Source organism: Dichotomopilus funicola (assembly GCF_033296635.1).
Source record: "Dichotomopilus funicola strain CBS 141.50 unplaced genomic scaffold C8A04scaffold_9, whole genome shotgun sequence".
Taxonomy (NCBI): domain Eukaryota; kingdom Fungi; phylum Ascomycota; class Sordariomycetes; order Sordariales; family Chaetomiaceae; genus Dichotomopilus; species Dichotomopilus funicola.
In genome coordinates this window covers 499,103-519,156 of record NW_026944030.1, presented here as the reverse complement: position 1 = coordinate 519,156, position 20,054 = coordinate 499,103, and the positions used below count along the sequence as shown (strand labels likewise).

At 57.1% G+C, this 20,054-nt stretch overlaps 6 protein-coding genes and 1 non-coding gene across 7 annotated transcripts in view; 3 read left to right on the top strand and 4 right to left on the bottom strand.

Moving 5' to 3' along the window:
• Window positions 1–1,322: 1,322 nt before the first annotated feature.
• C8A04DRAFT_9923 (uncharacterized protein) lies at window positions 1,323–2,279 on the top strand (the record flags this gene model as incomplete). Its single annotated transcript, XM_062785686.1, has 2 exons — window positions 1,323–1,461; window positions 1,519–2,279. The coding sequence occupies 2 exons, from the start codon at window positions 1,323–1,325 to the stop codon at window positions 2,277–2,279; spliced, it is 900 nt and encodes a 299-aa protein (XP_062639771.1).
• Window positions 2,280–2,850: 571 nt separating this feature from the next.
• On the bottom strand, window positions 2,851–4,396 carry C8A04DRAFT_35099 (uncharacterized protein; the record flags this gene model as incomplete). The annotated part of the gene is made up of 2 exons (XM_062783041.1): window positions 2,851–3,727; window positions 3,819–4,396. 2 exons carry the CDS (start codon window positions 4,394–4,396, stop codon window positions 2,851–2,853), a joined length of 1,455 nt encoding a protein of 484 aa, XP_062639770.1.
• Window positions 4,397–4,973: 577 nt separating this feature from the next.
• On the bottom strand, window positions 4,974–5,074 carry C8A04DRAFT_t34. The gene has a single exon. It is a non-coding gene; the product is annotated as a tRNA-Val (tRNA).
• Window positions 5,075–5,678: 604 nt separating this feature from the next.
• Window positions 5,679–7,891, top strand: C8A04DRAFT_25908 (uncharacterized protein; the record flags this gene model as incomplete). The annotated part of the gene is made up of 6 exons (XM_062779742.1): window positions 5,679–5,712; window positions 5,827–5,915; window positions 5,984–6,126; window positions 6,198–6,344; window positions 6,417–6,838; window positions 6,900–7,891. The coding sequence occupies 6 exons, from the start codon at window positions 5,679–5,681 to the stop codon at window positions 7,889–7,891; spliced, it is 1,827 nt and encodes a 608-aa protein (XP_062639769.1).
• A 925-nt stretch (window positions 7,892–8,816) lies between these two features.
• C8A04DRAFT_35097 (uncharacterized protein) lies at window positions 8,817–11,359 on the bottom strand (the record flags this gene model as incomplete). The annotated part of the gene is made up of 7 exons (XM_062783040.1): window positions 8,817–8,941; window positions 9,011–9,089; window positions 9,138–9,193; window positions 9,233–10,305; window positions 10,365–10,537; window positions 10,658–10,888; window positions 11,024–11,359. 7 exons carry the CDS (start codon window positions 11,357–11,359, stop codon window positions 8,817–8,819), a joined length of 2,073 nt encoding a protein of 690 aa, XP_062639768.1.
• Window positions 11,360–12,724: 1,365 nt separating this feature from the next.
• On the top strand, window positions 12,725–14,213 carry C8A04DRAFT_9906 (pyridoxal phosphate-dependent transferase; the record flags this gene model as incomplete). Its single annotated transcript, XM_062785678.1, has 3 exons — window positions 12,725–13,234; window positions 13,304–14,005; window positions 14,073–14,213. 3 exons carry the CDS (start codon window positions 12,725–12,727, stop codon window positions 14,211–14,213), a joined length of 1,353 nt encoding a protein of 450 aa, XP_062639767.1.
• A 2,276-nt stretch (window positions 14,214–16,489) lies between these two features.
• The window catches only part of C8A04DRAFT_9858 (pectate lyase superfamily protein-domain-containing protein), a gene marked incomplete at both ends in the record, with an annotated part of 5,500 nt that continues 1,935 nt past the window's right edge, over window positions 16,490–20,054 (bottom strand). The window contains 3 exons of the mRNA XM_062785657.1: window positions 16,490–19,294; window positions 19,371–19,805; window positions 19,884–20,045. Coding sequence (XP_062639766.1) covers window positions 16,490–19,294; window positions 19,371–19,805; window positions 19,884–20,045 — 3,402 coding nt within the window. The remainder of the gene's footprint in view (window positions 19,295–19,370; window positions 19,806–19,883; window positions 20,046–20,054) is intronic.

The window sequence follows — 20,054 nt, the reverse complement described above, 5'->3', positions numbered from 1 at the left end:
CAGAAGATGGGGAAAGAGTGTCCCTCCAAGAGGGGATTGCGGCAAAGGTTTCACGACGTCCGCTTCTCCACCGGTTGAAAGGCAATTCTGGGGTTCCGGTCCATGAGCAAGCGGCGCGCTTTCGTCTAAGCTGGGCATTCAATCCGTTGGAACATGCAATCCAAAAACACTCAACCTCAAGCGATGCGAGCCGTGCCTTTTTTCTATCCTTTCGTTTCCGTTGCGTTGCGTCGCGGAGGAGGCGAGGCGGCTTAAACTTGGCGGACGGGAACCGGGGAAGGGAACACACCGGCCGTGGTGATCGTGATCGTGATCGTCGGGGAGTGAGAGACACTTTGAGACTAAAGTTGCATGATTGCGGGCAGGCGGGAAGGGGGGCTCATAATTTATAAGGTGAGCCTGTTGAAAGGGAAAATACTCTTCAGTTGAATTTGTATGGGCAAGCGCAGTTGGAGGGTTACATGCTTGGGAATATCCAGCTTTTTGGTTACTTTTCGACCTCGTGTTTGTGGCCGCTAAAAATAATATGGCTGCCGTACACGGTAGAATTGTGAAAAGTGAGGCCATGCGGGCGCCCCGCCAAACCAAATACGAATTCCCGTGTTGGGTGTTGGCTTGGAGACAAAATCTTAGCCAAGCCGTCGGCATGTGGGACCTTGCTAGCCAGGGTCTTCCCGGTGCCGCTTGGGCCTGGAGCTCAGCCCGATCCTCCCGCGCCTGCCATTGGCCGTGCCGTCCGCAAGATCCTGCAAATCTGGCGCCTGGAACCTCCTGGGTGCATTCCAACTCGCTCCAAATTCGTGTTTCTCTGCTGCTGTTGTGTCTGTTTTGCCTCTCCCAATTCTTGCGTTCTGCTCCCTCCCAGAGCCACCAACCAACAAGGGCGCCCCTCGTTTTGCTCAACCTGTTTCTTTGGCAACAACGCTCGCTTTGCCGTCCGAACGTTCGCTTTTATCACCCCTATCCTCGCCTTGACTGTCTCGCAGACTCCCTCCGGTTCGTCCGGTGTACACGCCGCCCGTCTCGTTTTTTCCGTTTCTCGCGGGCCTCGCTTTGGTCGGCCCAGTTATAGGGGCTGCCCTTGCCGAACGCCGTACAACGTCCGCGACCCGGCCATCTTGGACGCCCAGCACCACAGACAGAATTCTCCGACGTTAAACAGGAATTCCTTTCTGGGTCATTCTCAATAATCCTCGGAGGAGTATAGTTTATCTGAGACCCAGTCCACCAGTGTTCAGCACCCCAAATCATCACGAGTCAACAACACGAAAACCCCCGACCAAAAGAAAACACGCCGATCCGTACCTTTTCTCGTCGCCATCATGAAGGCTCCTTTGTCTGCAGGCCAACTGGCCGTGGCGCTCCTGTCCTTGACTCCCGCCGTATCTGCGTTGGCGTGGCCGAGGTGGCTCCCAGAACTCGACTCGCTCGTTGTCCGCCAGGATGATGGATCCTCGACCGGTACGTCTGCATTATATCCTCATTGAAAACTCACCTGTCTAACCTGCGATTCATTAGATACGCCCTCTGCTACACCAACGCCATCACCCAACCCATCGGACAACACTAACACGGGTAACAATAAGGGCGACAGCACCGATGAGCAGCAAACCACCACAACCGGCAAGAACAATGAGCCGCAACAGACCAATTTGAACACGGGCGGTATCAAACAGACGGGCTCTCACACTGCGACTATGACGGGCAACCGAACCACCACCCACCGATCCAAGCACACCATGTTTGATCCCCAAGCTCCGCCCGGTGGCGTCGTAATGGTCACGCCCGCCGTTACAGATGGCCTTGCCTTGTACAAGATTGGCTCCAAGGTGACCTGGGGGTGGAACTACACCAACGTGCAGGGCACGCCGACGGGTATTGACATCTACGTCAAATGCTCCAAGGTACCACAGCCATGGACGGTTACGCAGAACATGACATACACCAAGACCGGCAACTACACCTGGGACACGAAACAGTTCCAGACCGACAACGTCGCTAACCCGCTGCTGACCGAAATGTACACCCTCGTCATCGCCGACGCCGACACCGGTATCAGTGCGACTCCGGAACCCGGTTATCTTGCCCCGTACTCTGGCTTCAGCTTTGGTTTGTACGAGCCACAGGAGTACCACGACAACGGCGATGGATACCAATGTGCTTCTTGCAGTGGAGCCATGTCTAGTCTTGACCCGCGCGCCGTGAGCGTCGCTGTGATGATGAGTACCGTGACGGTTCTCAGCTTCACTTGGTTTGTTGCTGGCTTTGGAGCGTTCTGATTTTTGGCTTCTGGCTTTTTGTTGAGTTTCGATTTTTGAATTCGACCCTAGAGACGCGACGACGGAGGAGAAGAGAGGGGTGGTGTCGGTGAGGGTCCCGGCACCAGCGGCCGATAGCGAAATATGCTCTTTGTAATGTGTTTTGGAGAACGAAGGATCCCAGGCCAAGTCCGATTTGATGTTTTGTCGGATTCCCGACTAATATGGAGTGCAAAGAGCGGAAAGGGCGTTGGATTTTGTCTTGTTTTTTTGCTTTTACGTTCTCTCTCGGTCAGCATTGCACTAGCATCATTCATTGGTTTTTGAAGAGGTAAAAGGCCTGAAGTGGGAGAGAGCGGGGAGGGAAGGGAATGATGAGCTCGCCCAGGGAGGAAGCGAAACGGTGGTGGTATCTGTCGGATGTATCTTTCTTGGTTATGATACTGCATATATAAATATCAGATAACTTAATGAGGTATATTTGGTGGCTATGTGCGTTCCCCTGTCTGATGGTATTTGTGTACTGTTACCCTAGGGGATAAATCTTCCCTTCTAGCCTTGTCACGCATCGTTATGTCCTAACTCTTCGATGCTACACCATCCGCAACGAAAACCCACCACCCTTCTCCTCCCTATCCCGCCCCGAGAAAATCCCAATAAAGTCCACGGCCCCGAAATCCGCCGCTCCGGCCCCGGCTTGCTGACCCCGTCCAGGCGCGTTCGGCGTCTCCCTTCGCCTCCTCCTCTCCTGCCCTGCTTTACTCGGGAACGTGGGGAACATGGCCTCCTGTTTGGGTTTGGGATCCTGAGCGAAATATTCATGTGAGAGCATCTCGTGTGCGGTTGGGCGTCGGGACGGGTCGAGCGAGAGCAGGCTGTTCAGGAGGGAGACGCCGGCGGTAGTGAGAAGTGGAAAACGTGTGCGGATGCTGGATCCGGATGGAGGGGCGGAGGATGATGATGAGGTTGGTAAACGTAACGCGCGGGCGTTAGGGAGGCGGCGAAAGCCGGGCCAGGTGTCGTCAGTGGGCAGGCCGCAGAGCTCAAAGATCTTGGTGAGCTCGTCGACCTCGTTGCGGCCCTGCAGCAGCGGCTCGCGCGTCAGCAGCTCGCCGAAGATGCAGCCGACGCTCCACAGGTCTATGGCCGGACCGTAACGCGCTGTGCCCAGTAGAAGCTCTGGCGCGCGGTACCAGAGCGTCACGACCAGCTGGGTGAGTGGTCGGGGCGGTGGGTCGCCGACGTATCGCGCCATGCCGAAGTCGGCGATCTTGAGCCGGCCGCGGTTGTTGAGGAGGAGGTTGGAGGTTTTGAGATCGCGGTGGAGGATCCAGTGGTCGTGGAGGTAGGCTACGCCAGAGGCCAGTTGCTGGAGGAGGGTCTTGACTTCGGATGCGAGGAAGGGTTCGGGCATGTCCTCGAGGATGGACTTGAGGTCGTGCTCGAGAAATTCGAGAACGAGGAAGATGCTGAAGGAGACGGAGGACAACACTTGTTAGCAAGGGGTTGAGCTGATACACGAGAGGCAATCTCGGATCTACTAAAGGGGCAAGCACATACTTTTCAATCCTGCTCGTGTCGTCCCCGACCACCACCTCCCGCAGCTTGACCACATTCCGGTGGTCACAGTCCTTCAAGATCTGGATCTCCCGCAATCCCGTTACGGGTAGCCCCCCGCGGTCCTTGGGGTCAATCTTGAGCCGTTTGAGCGCTACTACCTTGCCCGTCACAGCGTCTTTAGCCCGCGACACCCAGCCGTAGGCCCCCTCCTCGATGTCGTTGAGTTTGTCGTAGTTCTCAACGCTGCGACATCGGCCAAAAGTGCTGCCGCTGCCAAAGCGGAGGAGTTGACTTGGGGCATCGCCGCCCTGGTCGAGAGTCTCGCGCCCGGGTGATACTCGTCGTCGTTTCGCTGGGGGGCCATCGAATGCTGTGCCGTGGCTCTCATCTTGCCCGTGTCGTTGTGCGCTATCAGCAGTCGCAGCCGCAGCCGCCTCTCGAGCTTGTTTTTCCGCTTCCAGCCGGCGCGCTTTCTCGGCTTTGGCGCGCTTCTTTTCTTCCTTTTCCTTCTTCAGTCGCGCTTCGAGCGCTGCATCGGCCTCGTCGTCGGCCCAACGGGACTTGGCCTTGCTCGCCATTGTATTGGGGAAGGGGTGCGTTGTCGGGTCTGAATCGTACTATGATGTTGGCAGGCCAGGGCGAGTATCTGACCTGCAATGCCGCTCTGGTGGCCTTCCGTGGGAACAGGGTGCCCGCATCTCCTGGAGGTGCGCTAAGGCGACGAATTTTGAGCTTGGTGAGCTTCCCTGCACACTCGGCTTTATTTGGAGATTTCCTAGTTGGCCAAAGCTTAATCGACCCCCATGCCTCACACAACAGGAAAACTTCAAACAGGAAATGTGTCTTATAAGAACTCATGGGTTGCATTATTTATCTTCGCGAGAAACGTGCAAATCTTCTAACATGCAGTTTACAATTCACATGCCCACAGTCCACGCTGCCTTGCTCTTTTTTTCCTTCCTTCCATTGTTTCTCTTCGGAACCTTGATGGTTACCTAGTGTAGGTACCGCCGAACTAGATCCATGAAACCCCCGGCCCAACCAAAAGCCAAAGGAAAAAATTCCAAACACCAAACACCACCAAAGGCGAAGTAAAAGAAGGTATAACTGACCTACTAAAGAGTGAGCTAAGCAGAGGCCTGGGGAGCAAAAGTATGATCGACCCAGGGATCGAACCTGGCACCTTCTCGGTGGAATTGCTCCAGTTGAGTCCAACTTTTGTGAACGAGACGTGATAACCACTACACCAGTCGACCTTGACAAATTCCGCCGGATTCAGGGGTTATCGCGGGGTCCTCTCACCGAAGGTTGGCCGCTGGAAAATCCGAAAGTGCTAACTTCACTTTGGGATTCATCACCACTTGTTATTAACAAATTCTGTGGAATTTAGCCGAGCCCCTCGTATGGTCCTTGTGATTTTACACTTTATTTCAATAACAATCCAAGTTCTTGCAGAGCAACTGGGGCCTCAGGCGTGAACGAAAGAATGTCGCTGGGCTGGTTGCCCGGCGGAAGCTCTTGTCGATGGAGGGGCAGCTCAGCCCAGGCAACATCCCCAATCATGATCAGGGACAGGGGGTGAACGAGGTAGACACTAGGCAAAATTGGGAATGGTTTCGCCAAGCCGCCCACTTCTAAAATGGGGGGCATCCTTTCATTCATGCTCTCCGCTGCGGGCGGTTTTGGGTGTCAAGTTCCCCAAGTTATTTCCAAACCTCTCCAGCTCCTAACCTCCAACTGCTTGCAGTCTCTCGATCTTGACGCCTTGTCCGTCAAGTCATCGCTTTTTGGCTCTACCCACCGGCCGCTTCCTCTTTGCTCACTGTTTTTTCTCTTTTAATTTCCCTCCTGCTCGATCCAATGGCCGGCCGATTCGTTCGCGCGTCGAAATATCGTAGGCGTCCCTCCTGAGCTCTCTCCCACTCGCGTGCCTCCTTCGGTCGCTACCTACGAGGTAGCCACCTCGAATCATACCGCACCCGACTGCTAACCGGCCGACCCCGACCAGGACACATCTTTGGAAAGTCCACCAAGAAGGAGTTTTGCTACGATAACCTCCGCGTCAGCCGCAATGCTTGGGATACCAACTTGGTAAAGGTAGGCGTCTTGTTCCCATTTCCTAGCAACGAGCCTGGCTGCTGACCATTGGGCTACTGCTGGACTAGGCCAACCCCGAATATCTTTCCGTCAATTGGGAGTCTAGCGGCGGCGGCGCTTTCGCCGTCATCCCCCTCAATGAACGTGGAAAGCTGCCCGACCAAATACCCCTCTTCCGTGGCCACACCGCTGCGGTGCTGGATACCGACTGGTGCGTTGCTTCTACCGGCACCCTGACAGCTCTGGATCAGACACAGAGTTAATCAATCGTTGATCTTACAGGAGCCCTCACAACGACCGTATCATCGCCTCGGCCTCCGACGACGGCAAGGTCTTCATCTGGGAGGTGCCACAGGGCTTCAGCCTCTACACTGACGCTGAGGAGATCACCGATGTGGCCCCTGTGAGCAAGCTGACCGGCCATTCGAGGTGTGTACATATCAAACATACCATGCCGATGTTCTGCGCTAGAGCAACGACAGGTTACTGACTACCCTCCAGAAAGGTTGGCCATGTCCTCTTCAACCCCGCCGCCGAAAACGTCCTCGCTTCCTCGTCCGGCGATTATACCATCAAGCTATGGGATATCACCACAGGCCAGGCGGGGCACACTCTCAAGCACTCCGACGTGGTCCAGAGTCTGTCGTGGAGCGCTAACGGTGCGATGCTGGTGACCACCTCAAGAGACAAGAAACTTCGGGTTTGGGATGTGCGCCAGGAGGCTCCAGTGCACGAATACGGCGGCCATGAGGGCGCCAAGACTAGCCGCGCCGTGTGGATGGGCGAGCACAACCGTATCGTTACCACTGGGTTTTCCAGGATGAGTGAGCGTCAGATCGGTCTTTGGGAGCCCGGTCGCAAAGATCCCATCGGCGGTTTCACGTCGCTGGACTCTATCTCGGGTGTCTGCATGCCGTTTTGGGGTAAGCCCTCGCCTTGCCCCCCTTTCCACGAAATAGTTTTCTTACCCAGTGTGCATTACAGACGAGGGATCGAACTGCCTTTACCTTGGTGGCAAAGGCGACGGCAACATCCGCTACTTCGAGTACGAGAACGACAAGTTCGAGTTCCTGTCCGAATACAAATCAGCCGATCCCCAGCGCGGAATCGCCTTCGTGCCGCGTAGGGGTATCAACGTCCACGAGAACGAGGTCATGCGCGCGTACAAGACCGTCAACGACACCTACATTGAGCCCATCTCATTTACCGTCCCCCGCCGCGCCGAGACCTTCCAGTCCGACATCTTCCCCCCAGCTACCGGGCTCAAGGCTGCTGTGTCTGCCAAAGAGTGGTTCGACGGCAAGACGGGCATCCCGCCCAAGATCGATTTGGAAAGCATCTACGATGGCAACGCGCCGGTCGAGGTGCCTGCCGACTACAAGCCGCCCGCGGCCGTGACTGCTCCTGCTCCGGCGCCGGCACCAGTCGCGAAGAAGCCCGAGCCGACCCCTGCGCCAGCCCCCGTCCGTGCCTCGGCCACGCCGGCCGATCAAAAGGCGTCCATGTCGGCTGCGGCCAACAAGTTCCAGGATAATGAGGAAGATGAGGTGAACGATGACGCCGAGGCGTCTAGCTTTGACGAGATTTCGCGCCCCACACCCCGCGCCACCATTCCAACCCGGTCCTCCGTCCCAGCGGCTGCGCCAGCTCAAGCGAAACCCGTATCGCCGGTCAAGCCACAGCAAGCGGCCGCGGCCGCTCCGATTTCCCGCGCTGCTCCCGCAGCCTCTTCCACAACGTCCGCTTCGCCATCGAACCCCGCGGTGGAGGCGTCGCTGGGCGAGATTAAACAACTCCTCGAGAAGCAGGCCCAGGCCTTTGACGCACAAAGTGAGGTCATTGCCGGCCAGACCCAGGTGATCAACCGCCTGGCTGCAGAGGTTGAGAGCCTCAAGAAGAGGGTTGGGGCCGGTTCGCAGGACCAGAGCGAGCGGATCCGACAGCTGGAGTTGGAGCTAGAGGAGGCTCGGTCGTAAAGCAAGCAGGCGCGTAGTTAAGTTCCCACGATATCTAGTGCTTCGAGTTACAGATAGAGGGGCGGGTGGGTTGTTTTGTAATCGGGACGGGAGAATGACGCAAAGTGCGTGGGGTATTATGGACGATGTTATGAGTGAATATTTGGGTGGGCGTTTCTCTTCCCCCCCCCTCTTCGGCCTTCCTCCTCGCCGTCATGATTAGGAGAGGGAGAGTGGGAAAATTAGGCGTTGGCTTTACTTCCCTGGACAGCCAGGCGAACAAATACCCAAAACTTTACCTTGTAGGAACTTGGTGATGTATCCAAACATGGCTGAGGGCGTTGAGTTGCGAGTGAAGTGCAAGTAACACGAAACTGGCGTCTTCTATTGTACAGTCCATACGTATGTACATACATACATGATTATTCTAGACTCGGTCCATGATATGTTACCTCCGAGCATCCATCATTACAACCCCAATTTGCAGTGGGCCACCCAAAATATCACCAAAACCACGCTCCTTCCCTCCCACACTATATATATTAGATCCCGCAGGAAAACGGTCACCAGCTCCTCCCAATTCGCTAAACAGCGTGTTTGGCGCAGCGGCATTGAGAGGAGCACCACGCCAATTCCGTCGTAAATCGAAATGGCTCCGGGTTCGATTCCCGGGGCCAGCGGAGAAAAAGCCCCCCCGGTGGGCTTTTCGTAACAACCGACCGCTATCCCTCCGGATGGGGATAGGGTTCGGTGGTGAGCTTTTTGGATGAATTTCTTTTATTTTTCCGGTCTTTTTTTTTTTTCCTTCTTCTTTTTTGCTTGCCCGACAAGTAACTAATAAAAGATGTGGAAATAGAACAGCAGTCCACCTTCTTTTCCTTCTCCCCCCTAATTATTTTCCCCTTCCCCCCCTCACAACTAACTGACTTCATCACCCTGCCAAACGCTATCCGTGCACGCCCGTCTCCCAAACCACCAATCTCCCCCGCCTCCTCCAGTCCTCGTTAAACGCCCCATTCCACGCCGACCAGACACGTGTGAGACGAACACCCATGCCACGGCCCGGTGCGGCTGCGGCTACGGCTGCGGTAGCCGGGGTGACCCTAGATTGGTTGTCATCATGGGTGATGATGTCGCTGCCGAAAAAGGTCTGTAGTACCGGCTCGATACCCTCGAAGCCGATGATGTACCGTGGGATTTCGCCCGCTCTGCGGGGAGGCTTTTGTTTGTCGAGATGCGAGGCATCTGCTGCTGCATTTTCATCAACGGCCGAAAGAAGCGGCCACATCTCCTCAGCGAGGAAGTGGACGCCATAGGGGGCCGCTACCGCATCACTATCGCCATCGCCAGTGTTCTCGGTACCTCCAGTGGCAGAGTCGGTGGCGGGGAGATAAAACCGGTCGGCCTCGTCGAGGTAGGTCGCGCGGGCGGTCGTGCCGGGGGCCGTGTGCAGTGGCGGTTCGCAGGTCAGGGCACGGGCGCGTAGGGCTGGGTAGACGAGGTGGGAACGCCAGGGGGTGGTATGGCAGGGGGTGAGGAAGAGCGCGAAGAGTTCTTTTTGGTCGGTGATGGTATTGTTGTTGGGGATGTCTAGGACGGTGGTGGGTGAGATCGGGTTGTGGTGATAGTGCGTGACGCGTTCATCGAAGCTAAGGGCATCGGGGTGGAGGCGCTCGAACTCGGTGCGTAGGAAGGTGAGTACGGATAGTGGCGCGGGCTGGTGGAAGAGAGTGAGGTAGCTGGCGAGGAGGATATTGACGGACAGGAGATTGATTAGCGTCCATTTATGACGGAGTGTGATGGGCTTTTCGGGCTGAGAGGATGTCGGTGATGATGGCTTTGAGGCCGGCGCCGGAGTGGTAGAGGGCTGTGTGAAGAAGGCGGTGATGTAGGGCGCCGCAAGAATGTGCAAGATTGGGAGGAGCGGGTAGATGAAGCGGACCTCCTTATGTGAGATGATGGTAAGCGCGGCAATCATGGCTAGAACGCAGAGATTTAGTGTCCCGAGAGTGCGAGTCTGTAAACCGCCAGAACCCTGGGAAGACCAGGCGGCGGATGTCTTGCGTAACCCGACGAGGACAAAGGGGAGGAATGTCGTGGTAAGCAGGGGCACGCCTTGGACGAGGTAGTAATGCCAGGGCATGTGGCCGTAGAACACGGCGAGCGACTGTGAGAGGTTGAAGTAGAGCCAGTTGTATGGCGGGAAGGTCCAGAAGCCGAAATACAAGCGGTCGGAGACGAGGGATATGGCTAGCACTGCGGTGCCGCAGACGGCAATCTCGCGTAAAAGTACCAGTAGAGCCTGTGACTGAAACGTCGTGCCTTTCGTGGCCGTTAGACGGATGACGGACGCAGCCAGGACAACGAGCCAGATGAGCAGATTTGTTGGGCGCAGCAAGACGGCAACAGCAGCCAGGATGAGAGAGATTCGAAGACTGTCAACAGGTTAATCTGGCTGATAGTTATCACAGGACACAGGGCCGGGCCGGCGAACCTCATCACTCCCATGTTAGCCTGCAATGGCAACTGTTGTTTCCCCTTGGCATCATTGAGAATTCCCCATGGCCAGTAAGACAGCGCTGCTATGGTCAGAGTCGTTTCTAGGGAGTTGGAAAACGTCCTCGTCGAGCAGTACCACTGCCAGGGGTTGAGAGCGGTCATCCAGAGCTAAGGGCGGTTGACGGTCAGCGTTGAGTCGTTGGGCCGCACGCAGTCATCACATCACCATCGCCAACACCAAGTGTGGCCGGAGTCGCTAGCAGAGGATGCAAAAGAGAAGAAACGCACCGCAACCCACGGAAAGTTACTCTCCCTGCCATAAATGTCCATGGCCAGCTTCCATGTGTAAAAGTCACCCAGGGTGGCGAATACAGACTGCAGGGCGCCGGGTAGGGCGACGAGCATGACGGCCTTGAACGGCGGGAACAGGTGGAGCGCGCCCATAAGATCTTCGGCAGCTTTGTATGCCAAGCCAAAAATGGCCGGGTGTAGCGATGACCTGAGTTGGTGTTGCCATTCCTGGAGCGGGAGCACATAGGCAAACACAGGCAAGGCAGGTCAGACAATTGTACTACGAGGAGATAGATATATACGTCCGGGAGATGGAGGCGCAAGAAGGAGGCGGGAGAGGAAACAAAGGGGGTGTTTAGTTACCCAGGTCATCCAGGCGCCGCTCTGCTCCCCAAAGGCGATGTTCCATGCGGGCTCCAGAGCTTGGAAATATTCATCGGGCTGGAAGAAAGTGCGCACACAGAGCGCGTTGATGAAGCGAAAGAAGAGTAGCAGACTGAGGACATCGCTAACCTGGGCAGCCGCGACTTCCGCGTGAAGCGCCACAGGTTGCGAAGTCCCTTTTCTCCCTGGACCTTTGGGGACATCTCCTTTCGGCGAGTCTGTCGATGTTTCCTCTGCCTCATGGGATGCCCCGATGGAACCCGCCCCGTGCCGCTGCCGCTGCCGCAGGCCCTTGGCATCCGGCGGGGATTCCATGGCGCAAGTGGGCAGTAATGTGCTGTGTAATGCGCGGCGGGAGTGAGGAAATCAAGGTTGGAAAGGAAGATGAGATTGCAGTACGTAAAGTGAGAGAAGGGCTTGCATTGGCTTGTTGCCAGTGTCCAGAGCTGCAGACAGGTGGCAGGCCTTGGCTCATTGTGCTGACTTGGCGGGTCCCCTGCTGAAACTGCTAGTTATGATTGGCTGTTTCTGGCCTTACCACGCTGCTGCCCTATCACCTGATTGCGGTTGGCCAGTCGGCGCCGTGGCCCCTGCACCACCGGCACCGAAGGCCCCACCGCCAACTCTCCGCTCCGGCCACGCTCCTTCTTCGCATGCAACCACGGACCGGTTCTGAGCGTGATTGGCTCATTCGAAGACATTTGCCCGCTTTGGAGGCGCCGAGTCTGGCTAGGTTCCATTGCTCTTGTCTTTCCACCTGTTGTCGGCTCCGTTGGCATGAAAATCCAACGGTAAAAGCGAGCTTCCCGACAAGAGTGCGCAAGTGCCCGCGCTTGTTCCCGAGCCTCCTCACACAAGGGCCGGGGCCTCGGGATTCCTGGGCACGGCACTGGCGGGCGACACCCCCAGAAGCGGACCGCCAGGGCCGCTCTGCGTCGGCACACAGGGATGTTGGCGGTCTCTCCAGGGATTCCGTGGGCCCACGTGAGGGGTTGTTGCCGTCATGTCGCCCGCAACGCCGCTTCCACTTGCACTTAGGAGTATAGTGGCGTTTCACGCAACCCACAAAGCAAACCTTTTCCGGCTGCATTGGGAGACCGAATCCTGGAGCAATGAGTTTGTCATGTTCTGCCAGCTTCGCTTACAAAAAGGGCCGGTTACAAGCGTTGGCTTGCTCCTGTCCTTCTGTCTGACTTGCTTCTCCCTTTTTTCTTTCACATATCAAGACAGGACAGAAAAGATCACTACTTCAGACGAAACACTTTTTTCATACCAAGCCCGCCTTAAACGTATCCCGCAAGGTGCCCGATACATTCTCTCAGTTTTCTGAATTCGTCCTAGCCTCTCGATATTACCCCGGATCGGCCTGAATGATTGGCACACCCACCCGATCGGATCCCCCAACAAGCCTTCTTTATCTCTCGGACTGAGCGGGTCGTGGGGTACTTGATTACATTCCCTGCCCACCCTATACGTTCCAGGTTGGTGTTCCAACTCACCTCTGTCGTCATCCCGTCCCGCTTGCCACCCACCATAACGGTTTTCCAAGCCTCCCATTTTAAGACTCGGTAACACAGCGAACAAATTCTAACAAAATAAAAAGGTACATTGAAGCACATTAGAGATACCAAAACCATAGCAACACCGCAGCCCCATAATATCACAACCACAAGCGACATCATGGCGCCCCACGCAGACCAGGACGCCTCCCATGCCAATGGCAATGGCACCCAGCCTTCCAAGGGCCGCTATCACGCGACTTCGACCAAAACCGCCATTACCGCCGAGAACGAGTTTGCTGCCCACAACTACCACCCGCTCCCCGTGGTGTTTGCTCGCGCCCAGGGCGTCCACGTGTGGGATCCCGAGGGCAAGCACTACCTCGACTTCCTCTCCGCATATAGCGCCGTCAACCAGGGGCACTGCCACCCGGAACTGGTCAAGGCCTTGACCGAGCAGGCCGGCCGCCTCACGCTCAGTTCGCGCGCTTTCCACAACGATGTCTTCCCGGTATGGGCCGAAAAGGTCCGCAAGGTGTTCGGCTTCGACATGGTGCTACCTATGAACACGGGTGCCGAGGCTGTCGAAACCGCCATCAAGGTCGCTCGCAAGTGGGCATACAAGGTGAAGGGCGTTGCCCCGGGCAAGGCTCTAATCTTTAGTGCCTCGGACAACTTCCACGGCCGGACGGTAGGCAATTTCCCCACAGCCGCCCAGGAATAAGACAAACGGGTGATGGCTAACTTATTGGGCGTCTAGATGACCGCAGTCTCTCTCTCTGTCGACCCTGAGTCCCGCGACAACTACGGGCCCTACCTCCCCAACACTGGCGCCATTAACCCCTCCACCGGTGCCCCCATCCGCTACAACAACATCCCCGATCTCGAAGCAGTTTTGGAGGCCCACGGCCCCGAAACCGCCGCCTTCATTGTCGAGCCCATCCAGGGCGAGGCCGGCGTCATGGTCCCCGACGACGACTACCTGACGCGCGCCCAGGCCCTCTGCCGCCGTCACAACGTGCTACTCATCTGCGACGAGATCCAGACCGGTATCGCCCGCACCGGCCGTATGCTGTGCTCCGAGTGGGCCGGCATCAAGCCCGACATGGTGACCCTCGGCAAGGCCATCTCCGGCGGCATGTACCCCGTCAGTTGTGTGCTGGCCGACCGCGCGGTCATGGACGTTATCGAGCCGGGCACCCACGGTTCGACATACGGCGGCAACCCCCTTGGCTGCGCCGTTTCTATCCGCGCCCTCGAGCTTGTCGAGGAGGAAAAGCTTGTTGAGCGCGCCGAGCGCCTTGGTCAAATCTTCCGCGAGGGGATTGCCGCATTCAACTCACCCATTGTCCGTACCGTGCGCGGCAAGGGCCTCCTCAACGCCATTGTCATTGACGAGAGCAAAACGGAGGGCCGCACCGCTTGGGAATTGTGCCTGCTGCTGAAGGATAAGGGCGTGCTTGTAAGTCTCACATATTTTCCCTTGCGCTCCGCGACTCCTAGGAAATCAAATACTGACTTTGCCTCAGGCGAAACCTACGCATGGTAACATCATTCGCTTCGCTCCGCCCCTGGTCATCACCGAGGAAGAGCTCCGGGGCGCTATCCAGTCGATTGGCGAGGCGCTCAAGGAGCTTCCCACCGCTAAGGTGGCCGAGGGCGGTCACTAGACCAGCGCAGACGCCACGAGTTCGAAGAAGAAAGAAGGTTCGAAGCGACGAGACCGATCAAAAAGCCCAGCGACAGGCCTGAGATGTCTGAGTGCACGCCTCAGTCCTATATTAGTATCCTGTACTATTGTACGTGTCTTCTATGTCCGTCTACTTGCTCGAGGGTAGTCGGTCACCGAGCGGCGTCTTGGGTGTTCTTCTGTTCCTTTTCGGGGTTTTGGATAATGATACCATGATTGGGAACTCACAACACACTCCCGATACTGGGAACGCACGGGACTGGTCCTGCATCGTTTTGTTTCTTTGGGCCTAGATAGGAATGGGGCGGGTTGGATTCAGGGTCTGGAAATACCCTATGGTTGCTGTATAGTGCATACATAGCGTGCATGGTGTAAATAGCACCATGCCGGCTTCTCCATGCGAGGTATGGAAGGCAAGCGAGGAAGGGAGGGCAATTTGAACCTCTTGTATCAAGTTAAGAGCCGTACAGACATAAAACCAAGAAAATAATATCCTCCCATAGTCACTTCCCTTCGCATGGACCATGACCCATCCTCGATATTGTACTGCCTTCGCTACAATTCACCGTCCTCAAGTGTTCACCACCGTTTGATAAATCTGAGTCCACGCAGGGGGGCCATATGTATGATCACACAATGATAGCTCGATATATGGTACCTTCAAGGTTTCAACAACTCCCCGCTCTCAACCCCCCCTGCCTGCCCGAGGCACACACACCAAAAAGCCCCACTCACCGTACCTTCCCTCCGTTCCGAGTATATAAGTCCCCGTCTCGCTGCTCCTGCCACCATCTCCTCCCAATTCGCCAAACAGCGCGGTGTTTGGCGTAGTGGTGTTGGGAGGGGCGCTGGTCTTCCCCCGCCAATTTCCGTCGTAAATCGAAATGGCTCTGGGTTCGATCCCCAGGTCAGCGAAGAAAAATCTTCACCAGAAGATTTTCGTAACTGCCAACGTCTATCCCTCCGGATGGGGATGGGGCTTGGCTGTGAGCTTTTTAATGTTCAATTGTTATGTGGTTATTGATTACTTTTTGTGAATAGGAAGAGATCAGGGGGATCGTAAATTTGCGAGATAATTGTTGGCGTAGTTGTGACAGTGTCAACTCCTGGTTTGGCTAGATAGTCCGAACCATGGCTCCTCTTTCGGGGATGTTACAGAGTGGTTAGTTGCACTTACTCCCGTGACATACGTTTACGTTAAGGACAAGTCTGTTGTATATAATAAGTCTTTATCCTATAATTTGTCTAAAACTTTCCCGCCCTTAAGAGAGTCACTACCAAGATCAACTCCATATTTTCCCACCCAAACTGATGCCGAGTTTAGTAGTTGGGGCTCCCTTGCCAGTGGAGCATACTAGAGCTGGTGAGTAAGTGTCTCGGGAAAAACACCAGCTGTCAGAGTGGTCCAGACTCGCATTTTTTTTAGCACAGACGATGGACCTTAGAAACCGATTCCTCTTCGTACCTATCATTCTTCACTTTGATCTCGGGCAGTGATATGGTTGTGGGTGGGTTAACGTTATCAAGGACCCGACAGGCCCACACAAGCGACCAACGCAGCTTTCCCAAAACGGCAGGTCCTGGTAACAAAAAGGTGTAAGTCGCGGCCCACAGACGACGACAAACCAGCGACACCGGAAAAGGGCCCGTTTGAACACATGACCGAGTCTAGATAGAGTGTTGTCAAGTGGTTCCCCCAAAAATTTGTTTATTATTTCTTTCTAATGTGTTTCCTAAGCCGCGGCGATTACAAGCTGTTGCAGGACAAATCACCCCGCATTTTGAAGCTTGGATGGGGGGCCGCGTTCCTGCCTTCTAGGCTCCCCATCACACCACTTTCCTTTCGATCGGGAAAGAGCGAGGTGGGGGTAGTTGCTGGCTCGGAGATAATTGGCCTCATCTCTGACTCCTTCAACTTTGCTTTTTGATACCCTCTTTTCTTTAGCTTTCTCGGTTATTAGCAGCGGGATTGGCAGCGGGATTGGCAGCGGGATTGGCAGCGGGACTGGCAGCGGGACTGGCAATGTTGTGCGACCCCCCGCGCCGTCATCTGGACCCGTCACTCGGTCTGACTTGAGTGGACAGACAGCCCTGGATGTCGCCGGAAATTACGGAAGAACTCTGTACGTACAAAAATGAACCAACAAGCCAACAATATTGCCGTTACTTACTCATTATACTGGGAACATAGGACTATTTATCCAACCCACACACCCCGCCCCTTGTCGGATTCTCCTCCTCACCAGGCTCACCTACCTAAGAAAAGGTGTTCGGATCCAACCTCAGCTTATAACAGTTGTTCTCCATGACCCCTCCCTGCTTTCCATCCGCCCCGTCGCAGTTACAGCTGTCGATGATGACCTTGAAATAGCGCAAGCACTGATCCTGGTCGACCACAAACCGGCACCCCTCCTTGATGAAGAACTCGCCCACGATATGGATATGCCACCCACTGCCGCCCAGCTCGTAGTTTCTCGTATACGCCATCACCCCGCCGCTGCCTTTCTCGGCCCGCAGCTCGGTCCCTTCGTTGCCCATCTCCCGGCAGAAGCTACGGGCCGTGTTGGCCATCTGGTCGTTGACTGCTTTTTGGCCGCTGTTGTAGCAGTCGCGCGTGTTGGTCATGGGATCGCCCACCGCCAGGGTCGGGGTAGGCGTTGCGGAGGAGGTGGAAGAAGTGGAAGAAGTAGTGGGATCGTCGCGCGGGCACAGCGGGAACGGGTTGACATACTGTTTATGGCTCCCGTCGCACTCCCGCGGGCAGACGGTGTCGAGGTCGCCGTAGTCCTCGTCGGTGTCGTCATCGTTGTCCGGGACGTCGCCGCTGTCCCCCGTCGCGGGCGGCCCCCCCTTGGTATCGCCATACACATAGGGGTCGAGCCAGGACGGGCAGTCGTAACTCCCGTTGATGTAGGCGCACTCGTTCCAGAAATCGTTCTCCAGCGTGGGGTCGTCCAGGTCGCCGACGTGGAGGGTGATTTCCCGCTTGGGCCAGCTGCCGCCTGCGGTCGGGGCGGGGGCGCTGGGGCCGATGGTGGTCGGGGGGTCCGGGAAGGGGACTGTGGGAGTGGCGGCGAGGACGTTGCCGTCGTTGTTGGTGTAGGTCACGGCGGGCCAGTGTGCGAGCTTGGCGGGCTTGGGCCAGAAGACGGAGGTGGATTCGCCTTCGCGCTTCTTCTTCTTCTGGTTTCCGCCGTCCGCCGGGACCGTGTAGGTGACGGGTTCGAAGAGCATGTTGGTCATGGTCAGGGGGGGCCGCGTGATGGTGGTCGAAAAGGTGCCGTCGGAGATGGTGACGAGAGGGTAGTTGACGGTCCGGGTGGCGCCTGTCCACGGGGGGATGACGACGCGACAGGGGGGCACGCAGGTGAATGCCGGCTGGTCCATGTCCCAGATCTTGGGGTCGACGTAGAACATCTCGGCCAGCAGGCCGTCCGACGCGACGTCCATGACGGACACCTGCGACCACTTGGGATGCGTGTCAACATTGAGATAGTCGATGGCCGAGATGGCCTTGCCGTTCATGACGGCCATGTACTTGGAGCCGATGGTGATGAGCTGCTGGAAGCGCACGCCGGCGTGGTTGTCCTCCAGCAGCATTAGCACCTTTTGGCAGGCGTGCTGGTCGATGCAGTCCTGCGAGTACGTGGAGAACCAGCTGTACAGGCCGGCGCCGGCGACCATGACGTTGGCGCAGCCGCGCACGACGACGGCCCACGCCTCGTCGCATCCTCCGAGCTCGTCGTCGCCGTCCGCGGTACAGTTGGCATACGAAGGATCGCTCGCAAACACCCCCACCGCGTCGGCAAACGGCGCCGGCGGCTTCGGCGTCGGCTGATAGTAGGGCGACTCGGTCTGGATCATGCCCGCGAAGATGTTCTGCGCCTTGTTGAAGTTGTACTGGTACAAGACCGCGTGCTCCGACGCGGTCCCGTAGAGCCACGTCGGGCTGACGCTCTCGATCAGGAACCCGCGCGCGACATAGACCGAGTTCTGCACCATGGTGTTGTTGGCGTCGTCCAGGTCCGGGTCGTCGATCATGTGGTCCGACCCCCACAGCCACACGTTCTCGAAGTAGGCCGACGCCAGGGGCGTGATGTGCATCATAAGACTGGCGGCATGGCACCCGGGCTGTGCGGAGCCGTCGGTCAGGGCAGGGCACTCGGCGGGGGTCAGGAGGGTGCCCGTCGCACCCCCCAGGCGCGCGTGGCAATCCCACATGCCGGCCGAGCCGGAGCTAGCACCGCGGACGTTCCACTGCACCAGGACTAAACCCGGCGTAGCACCGCGGCTGGTGAACAAGAGGTCCTGCATCTCGACGTCCCCCACGTCGCCGTTCTGCCCGACCTGCAGCATGACCTTGGGATCCGCGGCGTCCTGGAAGAAAGAGCCCGACGCCATGAGCTGGGACCACGTCTCGCCGACAATCTTGGACCCGACAGGCACGACAACAGTCCCCGTTAGGATATACGAGCCAGCGTCGATGATCAGGATCTGGCCTAGGCTCCCATACAGCGCCCGCTGCAACGCCGCGGTATCGTCTGTCGTCCCGTCCCCCTTGGCGCCAAAGTCCTTGACATGGACAAAGTCCCCCGCGGGCCGGTCCTGGTACTGCGGCTTGGCGCGCTCAAAGTAGGCGCCCTTGGAGTCGAGCAGGCCCGGCACGCGGCGGAAGCCGTTGTCCGCCTTCTTGCCCAGGGCGTAGTCGGGGCCTGCCTCCTGGTAGACGGGGCCGAGGGCCCAGTGATGGACGGTACCCGACGCCGGGGCGGCCAGGAGGGTGGATCCTCCGGTGTCTGCCACGACTTGGGAGACGCCCGAGACGGCTACGTTGTCGATGACGACGCCGGTGCTGCCCGAGCCGGCCTTGTCCTGGGGCGGGGCGACGAGCACGGCGGTGCCGACGTTGGTGAAAGTCGAGTCGATGAAGGAGGCCGAGCCGATGTTGCCCTGGCCGCCACCGGACGCCTGACGCTTGGATGTTGCCTTGTTAGTGTTCTCAGTCTCCTGCAGCAGGCGGAAGCCTACGCCGACGTCGGTCATGGTGATGGACTTCCAAATCTGTAAACCGTCAGCTGCTGAAGTTCTGAACACAACTTACAACTTGCAGAGATTGCAGAGATTGCAGAGAACTCACCCATCCCCAGTCCCAGATCACCTGCACGCCGGTATCACACCCGATAAAGGTGAGGCGCTGCGCTGTAAACTGCTGGTTGCCGCCGTACAAGCCGTATTTGCCTCCGCGGAACGTCACGTCGGAAATGGTGCCGCCGCTGCCGTTCTCGGCAAAGATGCCGCGCATTGTTGTGCCTGCCACGGCGATGATCTCGACGTTTTGCATGCTGGTGGCCTGGGCCACCTGCCAGTGCACACCGGCGACCCCCTGCGCGGCCCTCGTCTGCGTGATGTCGATCCGGATGTTGCGCAGCTGCCGGTAGAAATTGGCCGTGTTGATATAGTACTCCTGGTCGAGTCCGTCGGCGCCCGTGCCGCCTCCCGTGTACTCGTCGGACGAGAGCACGCCGAGCCCGATGAAGGACTTGGTGGCAACCAGGGTGGGCGGGTCGTTGGCCTGTTACGTCCTTTGTCAGAGAACTGAGAGAACTGAGAGAACTAAGAGAACTGAGAAATTATCAGACGATAGACGTACATCGCCAATGACCTGGGTGCCAAACGGCATGGGGATGGTCGAGGAGATGCGGTAGTTGCCTGGCGGGAAGTAGACGATGGCATTCTTGAGCGTCGAGCCGTTGCACTTTACTCCGCAACGAGTGCCGTCTGTCATGGCCAGCTTGATGGCCTTGGTGTCGTCCTGTAAGGC